The sequence below is a fragment of the Solenopsis invicta genome, chromosome 1 (assembly GCF_016802725.1).
Source record: "Solenopsis invicta isolate M01_SB chromosome 1, UNIL_Sinv_3.0, whole genome shotgun sequence".
Taxonomy (NCBI): Eukaryota; Metazoa; Arthropoda; class Insecta; order Hymenoptera; family Formicidae; genus Solenopsis; species Solenopsis invicta.
Genome location: NC_052664.1, coordinates 5,248,901 through 5,268,871, shown reverse-complemented (window position 1 = coordinate 5,268,871; position 19,971 = coordinate 5,248,901). Strand labels below are relative to the sequence as shown.

Below are 19,971 nucleotides of genomic sequence, written 5' to 3'. Positions count from 1 at the left end.
ATGACGAAATAAGACTTAGGAAGATTATTTAGTTTTATTTTAAAAAGTTGTATTTGTTTTCATCACAAAGATAATTCTGTTTTAACATTAATCATTTCTCATATTTTTTAAATCTTTTTTTATTTCAACATGTCTCAAAAGACTACTTGGTATAAAGTGGTAGCATTTAAATGATAATTCTGTATGCATTATCAAACACAACAAAGAGATATAATCATTTAATATACATCATATCTTGATATTGAATATTTGGCATCTATCAGCAAATTGACATCAAATAGTGGACTTACATGTACATAGCATATTACATAGCATCTATATTTATAATTGATATATTATATAACATATCTAATATTATTTAACATATACAATTAACTGAAACTACTTGTGTGATCAAAGTCAGAGCAGTAAATAGCTATATACATTGTATATATTACATTACCATTAAATTTATACATGATATTATCATTTTGTATGTTATTACAAGATATTGATGCTGTGTAAAATATATTCATGCATAATTAATATCACAAATTTACAAATAAAAAAGGGAAATATCAAAATTATCAAAAGACCAAACTTATCTCCATTATCTATTTATATTATAATAAAATTTACATTATATACATATAACATTGTTATACATATATAACGCAATATTTCTTGTGTATTATATACATTGACAATCTTTGTACATATCTATTTAAGGCGTACTTTAATTTACAAGTTGTAACTAACATCAAAATTTTTAACGATTATAATATTCTCTTTATAAAATTTTGTTTTTGTTACTAAATAAAAAATATACATTTTAATATACAGGTATTCCTTTACTTACGATTATTTCAACTTATAAATTTTTGGGCTTACGATCGGCATGCCATTAACTAATAATTAATAAAACTGATTAACTACATTAAATATTAATTTTACACATATTAATTTACTAAATACTATATTGAGTTACAGTTTTAAGAAAAATTTGTACTACAGAAATTTTTGTATTATAGAAAAAAATAGTTTTTCAATCACTTGTTGAAAAATTAATCTGTGTTTAAATATTAATTTTGTAATAGCAAATATTAAGAATTATATAATCTAGAAAAAAATTTGTTTTGACATTTCCTAAATAGAGGTCTGTAATCGCTTTTAATAATAAAATAATTATATTACGTATAATGTTTAATTTATATGATATAAATATTATTCCATCAATTCGATTTATTATCAAAGTTCCAAAATGTAAATCCACCTTAAGTAGAGGGATACCTAATATTTTATTAAAAATTAAAAACAATACACTCAAAAATTATAATAAAATTCTGCAAAAATTTTTAGAACTATTTAATGAATAATTTACAATAGTATATGCAATCGATACAAAAGTTTAATATTGCACAACTTTAGACAAGATATTTTATATCATAAATCATTAATATTATATTGACAAAAATGATTGACATTAAAGTTTTTGCAAAAAAATAAAGAAATTACTTGAAACCTAGTTTTTTACATTAAATATTATTTTAAACTGCATTATAGGATAAATGTATGTACAATATCAGGAAAGGATATGTAATCCTTTCCTGATATTATACATATATTCCTGATATTACATATATGTATACATACATACATACATACATACATACATACATACATACATATATATATAAATATATATATATAAATATATAAAGATATGCAATATCAGGATACTTGCAACGAGTTACAAGTAAACGCCGTTACCGCTACTTTTTTTATAATAATGATTTGGATGTTATAATTTTCCATGATAATAATGATAAGGCCAGACTTGGAATAACTTTTGACAATGAATGCGTTACTCATTGAGAAAAAATTATTTATAATAACTTGACTAGTTACATGAGTCAAGATAACACATTAGTAACACTTTACTTTTACTCGTTGCATAACGAGTAAACTAACGAATTACTTATTAGAAGCAAATCTTCCAACTAGGGCATTATCATTACTACCATAAAAAATTGTATAACATCATTATCAAATCATTATTATAACAAGATAATGATGACTCGTTACTTGTAACTTCCCAACTCTGTATACTATCATTAATCATGGCACATCTTTGGAGTAAAATAATACATATAAATGTCAAAGAAATGTGTCTAATTCGTTTTCATTCGTGAGAAATGCTCTCACACCGCAGAATGTTGTGCTATTTTTTTTTAATTTACAATCATAGTTGTATATATATTTATTATATTGCAACTTGTAATATATTTTACATATATACATATATGTATATTACAAGTTGTAAAACAGATTCATCGGAATTGTTTCCATGGAAGAAAGAACTTCGCTGCTATTATGTTTCAACATACATGGCCGATCTCACTATTGTCGATTAGCTTGTCGATCGATTAAATTTAACAATTAGTCAATTGCAAAATTTAAAATTGATTATATTAATTTTGTTTTCTCCTTGTCCATTTTGTATAAATTACTTAAAGTAAAATATAACACTTTAAATTAATAATTAACTTTTTAATAAAAATATTTAAAAATTAGGTTAAAGTTTTGATCAATTTAAAATTTTGCAGTTCACAATTTATGAATTTGATCGACCGATTTTTTATGTTAATCGGAATTAGTTAGACCGGTCTATAAAATATACTATAATACACAAAATGTACACGAGTTAGCACCCTGCTCAAAATACATCATCACAACCACTTTAACATACGTTTGTCACACAAGTAATGTCCATGATATCTATATATTTTACAGTAGTGTTACCATCTTTCTTCAAGTAACAAATTGAAATAGATTTTCTTATAAGCACCAATTTAGAATCCATAGATTCCTCATAAAGTTACAATATGATCTGATGATTCTACTTTTCTTAAGATAGGTATAATTTTTCTAGAATATTTCTTACATGAATATAAGTTAATTAAAGTTAACTGTACGCACATCTAGATCACAATGCAAAAATATCAGTTGTAATGCCGTAGCCCTATGGCCGTCGAAAATTTTTTTTTGCATAATTATAATTTAGCCTAAATATCTCAAAGCTATTGTTATAATTCATCGATATGTTTAATTACACGCGATTTTGGTTTAACTTCCTTAATCTTATCTTTACTCATAGGTTTTTCCTCATCATATTTTAATTTATCGGCTACTGTAGTACTATGGAACGTATCTGACTTTTTTTGAAACACTTTTTCTTCATTAATAACCCACATAGGATTTTTCAATTCTTCCAATAAACCAGTGGTAACTTTACTTTCAATCAAATCTTTTCGATTAGATTTTGCTCTTAAATCAGTCTCATCACCATGCTGTATATCACTAATGCCTTTTTGTAATTCTTGTAATATAACATGTTTTTTCTTGGAAAAATCTGTCTTCGTATTAGACATATCCTTAGCCACAAATGTATCAGAAACGTGAATCTTAGTATCAATCGATGAGGAGTCAACAGAAGACTTTTCCGCTTGTTTGTCTTCGGTTGTTTCTTCGAGTTTCACATCTATTACTTTTGTTATTCGCAGAAAATCTATCTCTTCCTGAAAGGTACTCTGAACTTTATTCTTTCTATTTTCACTCTCACTTTGATTTTGAGAAGAGTGCAGAGTAATTTCACCGGATTTAATGACATTCTTATCTTTCTTATTTTCGATCCTATTTTTCGATTCGTCACTTATGTCTTCATATTTTTGTAATATATTTTGCTCAGAATATTTCACAGCTTTTTCTATTTCCGTCAATATAAAATATTCGAAATCCTCCAACTTTTCGGTGCTCGATTCCTTAGTTTTCTTCAAAATTTTTATGTTTTTACTTTCTAGTCCTAATTTACCTTCGTTGCTACTGTCACTAATAAATTCCGCAACTGCTAAATTATTTTCTTTAGTTTTTCCAAGTAACTTTTCTCTTTTATCTATATTTTTTAAATTCTTTTGCAAATCGGCAATCAGTATGTCGTAATATGAGCTATCTTCTATTCCCGATTTCTCCAAATGCCTTTGCACTCCATCAATTAATATTTCTTGATATGTAGTATGAACCTCTGCATGAATACGATCCAAGAGGGCGACGTGTTGATTAACAATATCATCTTTTTCATCAAACAAGTCAGTCAATAAATGACGTAGGAATGAATAATTTTCAACCTGCGCAATACCAGATTCCGAAATTTTTAACAGTTGTTCCATCTCAGGTCTCACAGATTTTATACTCTTCAATTTTGTAGCTACGGTTTTTAAATTTAGCACCATAGTATCCATATTAGTAAGTAAATAATGTTTCAATAATTTCTGTTTGTTTGGTTCTAATAACTGCCCTATCTTCTTAATAGATGAATTTGGCGCAACTACTAGCAGTTCGCTTAAGAACCATCGGACTTTATAGGATAGTGACGTTTTGGTAAGCACGCCACGCGCCTTATTGACCCAATTGTAGTAACTCTCCAAGATAAAACTTCTAATTCTTATACCTTTGTTCTGTTTAGTATTGAGAAATATTTGATTGACGAACACTTCCTTTAACTGATGCCACAAAATCTCTATCGGTGTAGAGACTGGTCTTAGAACAATAATTGTAGCTTCGGATGCGGCAGTAATTCTCACTTCACCACCGAGCGAATCTTTCACAATTTCTGCATGAAAGTAATGAAAGTCAATAGCATCCTCCTGACTTTCTTGCGATTCAATAATAGGAATCACCATATCCAAATTGGATGTAATAGTTGTCGCCTATAAATAGACAAAATTTTTATATTTTTCTTTTAGTGTAACAGCAAAATATATATACAATAGAATATAAATGCTCTTGTATAAAACTTTAAACAAAGAAAAAAATCAGCAAACCTGTGGAGTCATATGTCGACTGAGAAATGATTTTAATGATCCTTTCAAACGTTCAAACAGCGATAAATCGGTAGGTGCTTTAAGCTGAATTTCTTCTTTTGAAGAATATATCCCTATAATTGTGCGTATAATGAAAAATATTATATAATTAATCATCAATCCTACATCTTTGGATTTTTTGAACTAAAGCAAAATTTTAATCGGTTGGCACTTCTATTACCATATTTGTGTAAATTGTAAAAAGCGTACACAACAAAAATACATCACGCTTTGACAAGAGCTAACGACTAAAGAGATTTCTATATGATTAGCCTTGGAATTTTCGATTATAAATAAGATCTGAACTTTCCGTTAATAATCACCGCATGATAATTTAATAGTATTGTATTTTCAAATGGGATGCTTCAAAATTCCTAGGTCATATGGACCCGAATGCTTTAGACTCGTAGGTTTTTTATTAATCTTTAAAATCGAATATTCTAATAAAAAAAAAGTTTTATTTCTACAACACATTTTTATGGTAAAAGAGATAACTGTTGGCTACACTTATTTCGAGTAATAAAATCATAAATAAAAAATGACGAAATAACTTTTTTGTGACATATTTAACCAATCTTTTTGAAATTATTATTATATTGCTCCAAAATACTGGGATGCTTTTAATTTTCATAGCGAAAAAATGAAATCAAGAGTACACATTTTATAGTACTTTTTATATTAATTATAATAATTATAATAATCATAATTAATGACATAATTCATAAAAAAAATTATAATTTATCTTTTGCAATAATATTTATTATTAATAAACATTATATGTGCCATAATTATGTTTGTACCATTAATTTTCTCATACTTTTTAAATACACCTCTGATTTTAGTTTTCAAGATACTACAACTTTTCATCTATTAAAATACTTATACATTTTTTAAACAATTTATAACATATTCTTTTCCTTAAAGTTCATGATTTTCTCTTTTTAAAATACTTCGGTTTTGTTTTTTGGGCTTTTTCCATAAAGTTTTGATTTTTACAAAACACTTTCACGTTTTTTTTTCCAAATTCTTGTTTATATTTTTGATATAACTTTTATCATTATTATCAAAATCTTTTTTTTTTTTAGATTTGGATTCTACACAGTTCAATGTTCTGTTTTAAAATATAATTAAAATTCATTGAATAGACACTATGGGAAACTTCAGCCATGAAAGATCGACTTAAGAGAAGATTCTATGAACGAGTAGTTGGGAAAGTCTAGATGAAATTTAAATTGAAAATATCTTGACGTGATGAGTTCTGGGGTATTTTACGTATTAAAACTCACAGAAAGTTGTAAACATAATAATTTTCGCATTATAATTTTGAAAATTCTCAACTTTCGACACCTGTAAGCTAAACTATAGACGTAGACATAGTATACCTAGAATGCACGATCTTAGGGTTATTGAGGATTAAAGGTAAAGCTCAAGTAGTAAAGGACATACTCTATTTCGTTACGTATTTATGACCGATTTCGGAGAGTTTCAACAGCTCCGAGAAAAGCTTCGCAGAATAGAAACTCTCCAGATAAGTCTTTCCGATAATAGCAAAATTGCCGCGAATGTAGCGAGTGCGTGTGATCGTATTAATTCGACCATAAATTTCACTTTGCGCCGAAGTAACGAACTTCAAATTGAAACTGGATACGTATGACGAAAGAACAGCTTTACGTGAATTTTTTTCGCAATTTAATTTCGTAGTTCAAACTAATCGTCGGGATTTGGAGACAAAAACCGCAATTTTGGTTTTGTGTCTAACAAAAAACTCGCGCAGTGCTTGAAAGCGTGAAAGATTTAAAAAATTTAGAATTTACGGAATTGAAATCGAAGGTGATATTACGTTTTGGCGAGACTCAGTCTTTACAGAATTGACTACTATTGAGTATTATTAATTTAAGAATAGAAAACAAAATTTAGGGGAAAGTTTAGCTTCTTCCGGTACAGATGTGGAAAGATTATCTCAGTTAGCTTATCCCAAATACCCACATTTTGCTCGAGACAAGATCGCTTGCACACAGTTTATTTCTGCATTGTCGGAATGTTATCATAAAAGAACTCTCCAGATGGAAAGAGTGAGTCTTTAAAATGCGCGATTGAAAAAGCGAAAGCTTTAAAATTAATTTAACAGGAGAGTAATTCATTAAAAAAATAAAAAATAACGGTTTCTATCTTTTTAACAAAAAGCAAAAGTAGCGCAATTTCGAAAAGAAAGAAAATAGTTTTTGTAATGTAAACGGAAAAGAAAAAGGACGTAATATAAAATTATAAAGATAAATTAAGAGAAGGAAAACATTAGAAATGACAAGAATGTAGAAGGTAAAAATCGAAAAGAATGTTTACATTGCGAAAATGCTAGACATTTTCATTTTGAGTATCCTGTTAAAACGAAAAACAAAGAATAGTCAAGCAATAGTCTTGATTAATGGACGAATTTGATTAATGCAACTGGAGCCCCAAAAAATGTTAAATACAAACTTAAACATTATTATAAGTTTAACAAAGTTGAAGAGTTATCAAGATGATTTCTGTTATTTGAGGGAAGTAAATAACAAATATTGTGTTTTTAAAATTGATATGGGCTCTAATGTGTCGATTTTAAATAATAACTTTGTTAAGTTTAACAAATTTAGAATTGAAATTAATAATTATTATCTAAGATATTCTACAGGAGAACAAATTTTAATTAAATGTAAAATATTTGCGAAGTTCTAATATTGCTTGCTGATATAAGCAATGATTGTATTTTAGAAATTAATTTTCTAAAAAAGATCAATTTGACAAGAATATTTGACAAAAATATCCTGTTTTCTTTAATTAAATCCCTGAAGTGGGAAAAAATATTAAATGTTCTCATGTGATAAATTTTTTTAATATCTCTTCGAGTCTTGTTGCATTTTTTGAAAAAAATTCCAAAAATCTTAATAAATTTCTAAAAGAAATTTTTGCTAAACTTTTAAATAAATTTCAGGATGTATTTTCTGAAGATATAGCAGGAAACTGTAAAGTTGAATATGTTATTGATGTAAAAGATTCTTCACTCATAAAACAAGTCCTTCGCCGTATTCCTTTTCAAATAAGAGAAGTTAGCAATTGGTAAACATGGAGTAATAGAGTAATCTACACACAAGTCCTTAGACTTGAGCTTTGCCTATTGAAAATAAAACTGAGTTTCGCTAGGATGATGTATATGTGCGGACGTGTTTCGTCCAGATTATTTTTGTAACCGTCACAATCGGCCACTGTTAGTGCTTTAAATTCCCATTATTTTTATTGTTTTCATATTCTTATTTGATTCCTCAGTTTTGTGTAATATTCCGTGCCTTGCAATTCTTTTTATTGTAACTTTATTTGAACAATGATATCGTTCCCAGTTAATACTAGGAACAAATACCAAATACAAGGAGGAAGAAGTCTATTGGAACTTTTAAAATTTTAAACTTTTAAAGACCCAGCGAAAAGAAGCCTCGAGTCCAAAATATCCATAGATGTAGATTAAGATAACTTTTCATAAATATAGTTGAAGATTAATATTAAAGCCCCTGAATAGTCGCGTTAACGGTGGCGACGTAATAGCATGGAAGGAATTAGAACTAGGTGAAAAGTAACGAGTTAATAAAATGCTGTTTTGCATGCCATTTTTTATTATATGCTTCATTGTAAAAATGTAACTTGTTTCATTCACTTAAAAATGTGTAAAAATGAGTCACAAATAAAGTTATTTTTGAATTTTATATGTAAAAACACATTTTTCACTCATTTCAATAGCTGTACATATATTTTCTTATGTGAGTAAACTTCACTTCACATGTCTTTTTATGACTATTTATTTATTGTCAAAAAGGAAAAGATAGCTTAGCTTATTTTTACAAATATTTGAAATCAATCTCATTCTGTTTTATCCAAATTTCCTTTATTTACAAATGGCATGTAAGAAATTTTTACGTGACATTTCCCGCTTATGTCATGATTTCAATATGGCTACGGCAAATACTCAGGAGCCTTAATACAGAATAATCAAGATAAACTGTGTGCTAATATTTAATAGTTTTTTTAAATATTTCTTCTTTTACAAAAATATCAAGGTATTGATAACTTTTTCATTATATAAAAAATTGAAGATATAAAAATTTGCTCAAAAATTAAGTTCCAAAGTGATTATAAAAATGTTTAACTTTTAAACATCAACTAAATTTTATTTAAACTTTAAGAAAACCTCAAACTGCTTCATTAAATTAAAAAAGTTAATGGTAGAAATTATTTCACATCCAGAAACCCATAAAATAAATTTAAATTAATAAAAGCTCATAATTCGAAAACAAATGTCTAAATATTCCATACAAGTTGTTTCAAAACTATTAAATATTTTTTCAAGTGTTCAGTTCAAACCATAGTCAATTCGGAATTTATTTTCGATCTTTTCTTGACAGAAATATCAAAAGGATTGCCATTTATCATATTTAAATATTTAACATATATAATTACAAATAATTATTAAATAAAATCTTTCAGATCCATTCAATATTGAACAAAATATGTGATTTTGCCATTTCTTTTATACTGATTTCCGATGAAAGATGTTAAAAAAAAAGTAAAAAGAAATATTTAAATTTTTATAATTACCTAATGTGACAGTAAGATCGCCATTTGCCTCGTTAATGGCTTTCATCAGTTCAGCTGCTTCTGTGAAAAAAAGAAACACAACAGGTATCGTGACATCATCTACTTCCTTTCCATCGCCCGACATTGCAAACATGGGTGAAGTTGCCGCGCTTGAACCTGCAACATTATCCAATACTATTCCAGCAAGTGCGCCGGCTTGTTGAATTCTTCGTGCCTAGAATAAAATATAAAAATATGAATTAAATGTGGAAAGGAATGTCAAGAAAAACCGGCATCAGGTTTGCGTGTTTAAATAACTTTATTAAATAAAATGCGTTTAACGAATGTTACACAACTATAAACGCAAACGTTTGAAGTTCTTTTCAATGCAGTAATTATAGCCCCATTAAAAAATTATAATTTGTTGAGTTTAAATTCTTGAAACGAAACAACAATTTCAAGGATTTGGACTCGGTAAACTTATACGTATTAATTTTTAACAGATTTACAATTATTGCATGAAAGAGAACTTGAAATGTGAATTGAAACATTTATGTTCATGTTTGCAATTTGCGTTTAATAAACGATTTTCTCAATTGTTTTATTTAATAAAATTATTTAAAAATATAAATTTTTTCTTTGTACGAATTCTCTCTGATACGTACCTTCTCTATAAACATGCAATTTCCACGATCCATGATCACTATCTTACCCACCAGTCTATCTGCATTCAACAGATCTGTGCAAGCTGCAGGTGGATATGTGAACATCACTTTTCCAGTGATCTTATCAAAATTCTGTAATTCAGGTCCAAACTGTGCTGGTCCGGCTAGTAACGTAACTTTTTCTGGTGGATTTGTGTTAGGTTTTATAAACATTACTATTTGCGGCTTAGTTTCTGGTTGTATTTGCATTTTGGTGAGTTCGACCATTTCCTGCATGAACAAAAGTCCTTCTTCTGAATCTTGTGGTGTCTTTGCCTATTTAAACAGATGCGTTATAATTTATCATGTATAAAAGACGATTATATATACATACATACATACATACATATATATATATATATATATATACTAAGTACGGTTTATAAAATTTTACAAATAAATTACATTAGAAAATGTGTGCAAAAGTTGAACCCGTCCATCCGCTAGTGTTAGAGTTGTTATTCCCATGTCACTCAACATTTTCAGATGTTCTAAATTATACGCCTGTAAAAAAAAGGTTGGACAGATAAATGAAAATATATAGAGTTAACATAGATAACGTGACATTACAATATATTCATTTGTAACTAATCTAATTAAACACGCACTTTTTTTAATAAAGTAGATACCTTAAAGAACAATACAATTTTTTACAGATGTTTTGCAGGTTTAATTTTCAATTCTTTATAACAAAGTTGAAAAAATATAAAGTTTCTATGAATAAATGCAAAGTAAAAAATATATAATTTCTATGAATAAATGCAATTTTACAATAACTACAAAGTAAAAAATATAAAATTTCTATGAATAAATGCAATTTTACGATAACTTGAAAGGTTTATGCGTTATGTATTTATATACAAAAATTTTTGAGGCTACAAATTTTAATTTTCCGTTCAAATTTTATATTCAAAATAGGGTCTAATATAACAGATCAAATATGACGAAACAACAGAGGGTAGAAGTTATGACGCTTGAAAGTTACAGTACACTTTCAAACTCGGAAAGTACTCAACAAAAATAAATTTTCTCGTAGGGTTTTGGAAAACTTTTGACATCAGCTATTAGATTTTGGACTCAAAAATAGTGTGTTCCATTTAAAAAAATCAATGTGATTTTAATCTGAGCTTGACGACGCCATCCAAGGTCAAACCAATAGTACCTTCTTATGTCCCCCCTCGAAACTGTACAACTTTTATCTGATACATTTTCTTGTAAAATGCAAAGGAACGGAAATATTCGGGATGCCCTCTTAAAATGGGATACTCAGTATAAGTTTTCCATTTTATTTTTCTTTGTAATTTAAAGATTATAACTTTTAATCATTAAATGCAATATTTATACAAAATTTAATATTCTTTATAATAATTAATATTGTTCTTCAACATTAATTAAACATATTAAAAAATAAAATCAAATCAGATAAAAATAATCAAAGATACATAGGCTATGGTCTACTTAACACTACAAATGCTTCAAAGCATTTTTTGATTAGTCAATTTGTAAAATTCTTTGTTCTGATTGGTTAATCAAACGCTTCAAAACATTTGTAGTGTCAAGTGGACCGCAACCATAAACCAAATATTTCAAAAGTATTCTCGATCTTATATAATTTATTATAATTGTTATTATTCTTTATTAAATTGTAAAGAATACTGTATAATCTATTTATAAAATACTATATGCATGTACTATTTAACGTTCTTCAAAGTTTAGCAATATATAACTATTTAATTTTCTTCAAATTTCAATAACATGTAACTTTATAGATTATAGAATATAAAATAAAATTTTTGTGTATTTGAGAGAAAGAGAGAGAGAAAGAGAAAAACGTAAATTATCACAAATATTATTCTTTCATAGGCCACTGATGACAATAACTTTCAAGATAACTTCTTATCCATGTCAATTTTTCCACATTTTGGAGTAAATTATATGGGTTAGCAATATTTCTCATATTTCATTGAAATCAAGGCTATGTTTTTAAATTCACTGCCAATACTGAAATTATAGTATACATAACGTGAACTAGAAATTTTCAATATTGCTAGTGTATATTGGAACGCAGTCTAAATATAATGTAGGATTTATTCGTTTCTAAAGTAACTGTATCCTACATGACCTACCTAAGTAATTTGTAATTTTTTTATAATTTTTTAGAAAAAAGTTTTATTTAGATCGTATTAGGTACATATGTACTCAATATGGCCTAGGGTGGGCCAAAAAAATCGACTATTTTTTTTTTCTCTTTATACTCCGAAAACTTGGTTGGTAGAGACCTTAAAAACATTCTCTCCAAGTATGAGCTCTTAATTTTAATAAGAAAGTCCTCCGCCTCTCAGTTTTCTATTTTTTTCTTATTATGAGGAAGAAAAATATATATCTCGGTATCTACTATTTGAAAAAAAATATTTCGTCTCATATTTTCGTAGGAAATTGAATTCTCTTACAATAAAAAGATCTCTTACAATGTTTTCGTATACCTCAGCGTTCAGAAGTTAAAATTTGATCATTTTAAGGTAGATTTCTTTTTTTTTATAAATTTTATAACTCCTTAACAAAAAATCATTATGATATGCGCAACTCATGGTTTTGTCGGAAATTCACTGCTCTACAATAATGGTCTCTTATGATTAGTCGATTAAATTAACTGTTCAAAGGATATTCACCGTCAAACTTCAATGCACACTATTTTTAACAGTTTTTGATTAATAATTCAAACAATTTCAATTTAATTCATGAGTTTCGGGGAAATGTTTATGAATTTCAGTTTCTATGAACATGAAAATGTTTTAAACCTTTTTTCTAGTTTTTTTTTTAATCCCAAGCATGTTTGAGTACATTGAAACAAAAAATTATTGCATTTTTTCTAACTTAGAGTCAATGATTCATTAAATTTCGAGTAAATATCTTTTTTGTGTCACATTTAATATAAAAAGTATTGATAGAAGAAAAAAAAATTCTCAATTTGTTTTAAAAAAGTTTTTTTTATTTAATTGTCAGCTGATATATAATTATCAACATTTTTAACATAATCGTACATTTCTACTGTAAAAAATTTTCTTTATTGCAGTTCGGGTATTTTTTGCGATGTTCTTTTATAGCTTGCAATAAATATTGAAATTGTTCTTCATTTCTCGTCAAGCTTTGGTTATTAACCAATGTACTCAATGTACTCAAACATGCTTGGGACTAAAAAAATAAACTAGAAAAAAAGTTTGAAACATTTTCATGTTCATAGAAACTGAAATTTGTAAAAATTTCCCCGAAACTCATGAATTAAATTGAAATTGTTTGAATTATTAATCAAAAACTGTTAAAAATAGTGTGCATTGAAGTTTGACGGTGAATATCTTTTGAACAGTTAATTTAATCGATTAATCATAAAAGACCATTATTGTAGAGCAGTGAATTTCCGACAAAACCATGAGTTGCGCGTATCATAATGATTTTTTGTTAAGGAGTTATAAAATTCATAAAAAAAAAAGAAATTTACCTTAAAATGATCAAACTTTAACCTTTAATAACTTCTGAACGCTGAGGTATACGAAAACATTGTAACAGATCTTTTTTGTAGAGAATTCAATTTCCTACGAAAATATGAGACAAAATATTTTTTTTCAAATAGTAGATACCGAGATATATATTTTTCTTCCTCACAATAAGAAAAAAATAGAAAATGAGAGGCGGAGGACCTTCCTATTAAAATTAAGAGCTCATACTTGGAGAGAATGTTTTTGAGGTTTCTACCAACCAAGTTTTCGCAGTATAAAGTGAAAAAAAAATAGTCGATTTTTTTGGCCCACCCTAATATGGCCTAAATATGTTTCCTTCTTTTTCACCAAAAAGTTAAAAAAAAAATAGATAATAAAGTGATCTAATGTTACATTTAATAAATTTATTAACATATCGACATATTTATTGGCATATTAACATATGAGTACACAAAAAACTATTTTTGTCAACAATCCATATAAATCGGAGTTTAATAGATAGATTAATTTATAATCTGAAATAATAAAAGTACTGAAAAACTACTACATTTCAAAAGAATTGTGTGTACTCGTTATATTGATCTAGGTCATATTGGTTCTAAGAGTTTTCTTTCTTTGACTATAAACAGAATGCTACATCGAAAATATAAATTAAATACAATGTTGTAAAGTATACATATAAAAAAATAATAATTGTGAAGATAAATAACTTGATAGTTGTAGTAATTTTCCTATAAAATATTAGATCATGTAAAACATAATTAAGAAAATTCTATTTTTGACCTCACTATCAACAACAAAATACATAAACTAAGCGATCAACTTGCAAACAAGTCACGTTGAGAATCTGTACGACGTACTAACGTTACTTGTTCAATTCACTATGTAATTCAGAAACAACAAGTAAGCCATATTGGATACTAGGCCATATAGGATACACTTACCTTATTTGAAATATATGGTCAATAACATTTCCAAAGAAAATTTGTTGAACTTTGTATATTTCTATCATCCATATACTCTATATAAATATGATACAAGTATACCTGAAATTGTGATGCGGTTAATCTTCGTTTAATCGACCGTCTTGGGCATACATCCTCAACCATATTTCTCAAAGGTTGCCTTACTGATGCCGGAAATAAGTGCAAACTATTTGGGCAAGTACGGTCAAATTCATTCACGTGCACTATATCACGTTCAAAATCCTGTATAATTAAAAACATAAAATTTATAATGCTCATCATCTACCGAAGCAGTTGCATCTTAGTACACTTACAGATGAAATATTTGTCCTTATAGAAGCAAGTGTGAGCGGCAATAAATGACCTTCGGTAGTAAAGATAAATTCATCCAAGTCTAAAACCAATTCACTAGGTTCCGCGAATAATAAAAATAAGTATTTAAATGTCTCGGACAATACAAAGCTATCCATTGTGTCATCATGTTTGTTAGTTCTAACATCTGATACAGCTGCATATCCGCATGGCACTCTTGCATACGTTTGCAGACTTTTGAGTACCTTACGTCCGACTCCCAAATAATAATGATCGCCTGTTGCTCGGTACAAGAAGTAAGTCGATTCTAAAAATTCCGGTCTGAGTGGATGATGCCCCCAATGCACCTATTTTTGGATATTATTTAGATTATAAAAAGGCATAAGATAATATAAAATATAACAAATAATTTTGCTACATATACAGAGTTAGACAGTAACAAAAAAATTATAGATAATGGTAAAAAATTAATAATTTGTAATTTGATTACTTTCACACGACTTTACTATAACTTTTAACTTTAACTAGTTAATTGTTTAAATATGTTAAATTTTTAACTTTTATTAATCTTCTAAGTTAAAACTTTTCACTTTTACTCTATAAAAAACACTAATATTCTTTTCTTTTATAAAATTCTTGAACGTTAAAATTTTTGTATCTGTCATGATTATTATTACAATCATATAACTTTAATCGTTTGAATCAAAAGAAATATTGAAAAAATAAACAAAAATATTAAAAATAAAAAACAAACAGAAATAAAAAAATTATATCAACAAATGCAATAACTTAACAAGAAAATGAAACGATAAAAATTTTAGATAAAAATGCAGAATAGAGGACTCCAATGACCTTGACATATGTTTTCAAAGTCAGTGACCTTCAGAGTGTTTCAGTCATCAATTATTATTCCTTAAAAAGTTATTCACAAATAAAGTTGACAATGTAAATATGTATTTCTTAGCGAAGTAAATTCCACCTGGAAGGTTGAAATCCTTCTTGCGGGAGGACGAAATTCGAAAGGTATCAAGAGACGTGGTCACGTCTCGCGCCAAAGTGCACGCGAAGCGAAAGAGTCTTTTTTGCGCGAGTCAGCGAGTTCCACACATACGAGATTATCAGATCTCAGTAACGGCTGAATCGATCAAGTTCTGAGTAGTCTCAAACAATAACTTGGAAAAAATGGTATAATAAGTGTTTTTATTTTATCTCTCCGTGTCCTACGTGCGAAGATATCGCAACGCAAAGTCCAAATCTCGACGTTTTACATTTAAGAAACGTCATTATTATCATCATCACCAAGCAAATCTTGTCCAGTAAATCTTTTTGACACAGTGGCGCTCGCTACCACACTATCAACCCGCATTCATGCGACCATGTGATGGCATCATGGCTGCGATTCGTCATGAATGCCGCGATGACAGATTTCCTAACCTGTAACCTAATCGTCAATAATATCTCGGTTCGCGGGACAGACAATACTTTTTTCTGCTGAATTCGTTAGCGTGATGCAAAAACGTATTAAATGGGCATACAATAAATACGTGCAATTAAAAAGATATATTTTACATTACCTAGAGTCAATATTATATTATACTCTTACGAGTGCTATGTATAAAATTTTTCAAGTCAATAATATCTCGGTTCGCGGGGCCAACGACACTATTTTCTGCCAAATTCGTTCGTGGTGCAAAAACGCATTGAATAAGCCTATAATAAATACATGCAGTTAAAATAATAAATACGTGCAATTAAAAATAATACTATTTATATTAACTAAAGTCAATATGTTATACTCTTACGAATGCTGTGCATCAGATTTTCCAAGTGTTACAACACATGATTGATTGATTGATTGACAAGGTGCATATGAATATGATAACGAAACAAATCTAATTATAATGAATGACTATTATTAAATTTATTTTTGTCTTCCTACTTTCCTCCACTGCATATCTTACTTTTTTCACAAAGAAGGTTTGCAAACCCGAAAATTCAAAAAATTCTGAAATTTTGTGTACACATAAAGGAGTTCATCCATAACACAAAAATATTTTTTGTTCGTGCCCAATTTCACTTTAAGTGAGTGAAACACTCCTTTAAAGAAAATCACTTTTTTTTCTTTCGAAACATATCGTCAAAAAAGATAGAGAACAATGTTCTAAATGAAAGTTGAATGACTTGAAGAGTACTTTATAACAGCAAAAAAAATTTTTTTTTAATTTTTTTTTATACTTTCTCCCACCACTTACCCCCACAATATTTTCAAAATTTTTATTTCTTTTTATAAGCAAAATAAAGCTTATTTTATTACAAATTCAATGTTATATGACAAAGTTATGATGCAACATTTCCATTTTCCAAAAATACGAGGGCAAGTCAAAAATTATCTGCACTTTTGCTAGAATACGTCTTTAAGTTTGTCATACTTCCTTCTGGATAGGCAGGCTTTAAGTTGGCACTACTGGGGTTCCGTGATCAAAACTGAACCTTAATCGCATCAGTTTATTTACCGCTACAAGCGTGTAAATATGGCCGGTCTGTTAGAAGTTTGCACCAAGGAGGAACAGAAAGCTGTGATACGATTTCTTTAGTTGGAAGGAGTGAAAGGTGCTGAAATTCATCGGAAGCTTTCAACACAATGCGGGAACAGTGCTTTACAACGCAGAAATGTATATAAATGGATCGAAAAGTTTAAAAGCGGACGCACAAGTGTGACACACAAAGAAGAAGCAGGGCGCCCGTCAACTTCCACCATAACCGAAAAGGTTAAGCAAGGTCAAGAGTTGATACTGGCAAACCGGCATATTGTGTCAAAAGCCTCCAATGAGCATTCAGCATTTTTCACTCCTTTCGACCAAAGAAATCGTATTATAGCTCTCTATTCTTCCTTGGCGCAAACTTCTAGCAGAACGGTCATATTTACGAGCTCGTAGCGGTAAACTCACGCGATCAAGGTCCAACTTTGCTTATAGGACCCCAGTGCCAACTTAAAGCCCGCTTGCTCAAAACGCAGTGTGACAAACTTAAAGACGTGTTCTAGCCAAAGAAGTAAAAAAATCAGAAATGCCTCGTGCCCACAGGACGCGGCAAGGCTTGCCGTGCGGCAGAAGTTGGCTGAGGAATATTTCGATGGCCAATCAACGTCTCGTTCGCCTGGATGTAATTTCCGCCTCGCGGCAAAAGTTGGATCGAGTTCAACTTCATGATTGGCTACCATGCCAACTTCCGCCGCGCGGCAAGTCTTGCCGCGTCCTGTGGGCACGAGTCAAAAGGAGCATTTGGCGAGAATCCCATGGTTACACTTGAAACGAAAGAAACCTTCTAGTAAATTCAATAAATATGGGAATTTTTCGTTTCTAGATTGCCGATTGCCTTTGCAATAGTCATTCATAACCTCATTTCTGTAGCCTGTACTTATATTATAAAGTTCATTAACAATAAATCAACTGTTAGTATTGTTTTATTAAAACGTATTTCAATATATTTTACAAAAATTGTATATTTTTTGGTTTTTTATTTTACAATAATTGCTATTTAGTAATTATCTCAGAAGTAAAAAATCTTAAATATTATGTATTGCAAAAGTATCTATATGTATATATAAATTAATTATCTAAAAAAATGCAATATTAAACGTTACATGTTAAATATTACTATATATAAATCTCGTGTAGAGGTCACGAGAATAGAGATTCAAATAATGGCGCTTAATGATTTGGTAGTCATCTTAGGAGTCTTAGAAAGCTACTTCCATTTCACGGGTTACTAAAAAGCTAGAAATCCTATAATAAGAAACTGGCCAGCAATCAGATTTCGTCAAATTTCTGTGAGTGAGAAAGGAACATCTCATATCTCACTATCTCGCTCTTTCACAAATGGCAGAGTATATGTGATATGTTCAATGTGATATATATGTGTAAGTGTCGTTTACGCAGCGTGAATAACGTGATTGAAGTTTAATATGGTGGATGTTCAGTTGAATTTTGCAATAATTCCTCATCAAAAGAATACGTCATGAGCAAAAAATGTTGAACGTAAAGATTGAAGACCTACAAATAATTCATATCTTTGGTAGGTTAAGTAACATATTCGTTATGACAAAATCATAAGAGAACATTAAATATAAAAATTATGTCAACATATATTATTTAGATTAATATACAAAACAAGTTTGTAGTATTTTTTATAATATTTATTGATAAATATTACGTATATTTAAAAGAAAAGAGTAATTACAGTTTGAATTTAAGCGGAAAAATTCTGCTCCAATCAAAAGTGGCCTCCTTGCTGGCTAGTCTCTTATTATAGGGTCTCTACTAGAAAGCATCCTCCCTGATTTTCTTACTTCTTTAATTCTAGCAAAAGTGCGGATAATTTTTGACTTTCCTTAGTAATTAAAAACCTCCCCATAACGCATGGTACGCGCACCCGTCCGTGTACTATGAAAGTGTTTCCCTTCGATTTTGACGAGCGTTTAATACGTTGTAGTACAGATCAAAATAAAGGACACGTATTTTTTTATACGTGCCTGTTATTACATATTAAGTACATATTAAGAGTTTTATCGATCTTGTCTTATTATCGCGTTTATCTCTTTATATTACAATATATCCTAAGTATATTATGTATTCCATGCTCAATGAGCTGCGATCGCTTCTTGTGTATGTGAGTGACATCTACCTTCTTTTTCGACTTCTATTGGGTTGTTCGGAAAGTAATTTCGTTTTTTCCCAACACTGATGAAGACACAATAAAGGCATTAATTGATGCTAACCGGCAAATAACAATTCGTGAGATCGCTGAAAGGTTAGGTTTATCGAATTCGACTGTTCATGATCATTTGAAACGCCTAGGTTTAATCTCAAAGCTCGACATATGCGTTCCTCATGTTCTTACGGAAAGAAATTTGTGCCGTCGCGTTGACGTCTGTGATTTACTTTTCAAACGTCAAGAAAATGATCCATTTTTGAAGCGCATCATCACTGGGAACGAGAAA

General features: G+C 29.0%; 1 protein-coding gene across 1 annotated transcript in view; it reads right to left on the bottom strand.

The window, feature by feature from the left end:
* Positions 1-15: 15 nt before the first annotated feature.
* Positions 16-19,971, bottom strand: part of LOC105207372 (ER degradation-enhancing alpha-mannosidase-like protein 3) — a 67,250-nt gene continuing 47,294 nt past the window's right edge. The window contains exons 11-17 of the mRNA XM_039454530.1: positions 14,975-15,319; positions 14,742-14,903; positions 10,607-10,705; positions 10,163-10,477; positions 9,519-9,732; positions 4,860-4,972; positions 16-4,745 (exon numbers count right to left, since the gene is read on the bottom strand). Coding sequence (XP_039310464.1) covers positions 3,066-4,745; positions 4,860-4,972; positions 9,519-9,732; positions 10,163-10,477; positions 10,607-10,705; positions 14,742-14,903; positions 14,975-15,319 — 2,928 coding nt within the window. The 3' untranslated portion in view covers positions 16-3,065. The remainder of the gene's footprint in view (positions 4,746-4,859; positions 4,973-9,518; positions 9,733-10,162; positions 10,478-10,606; positions 10,706-14,741; positions 14,904-14,974; positions 15,320-19,971) is intronic.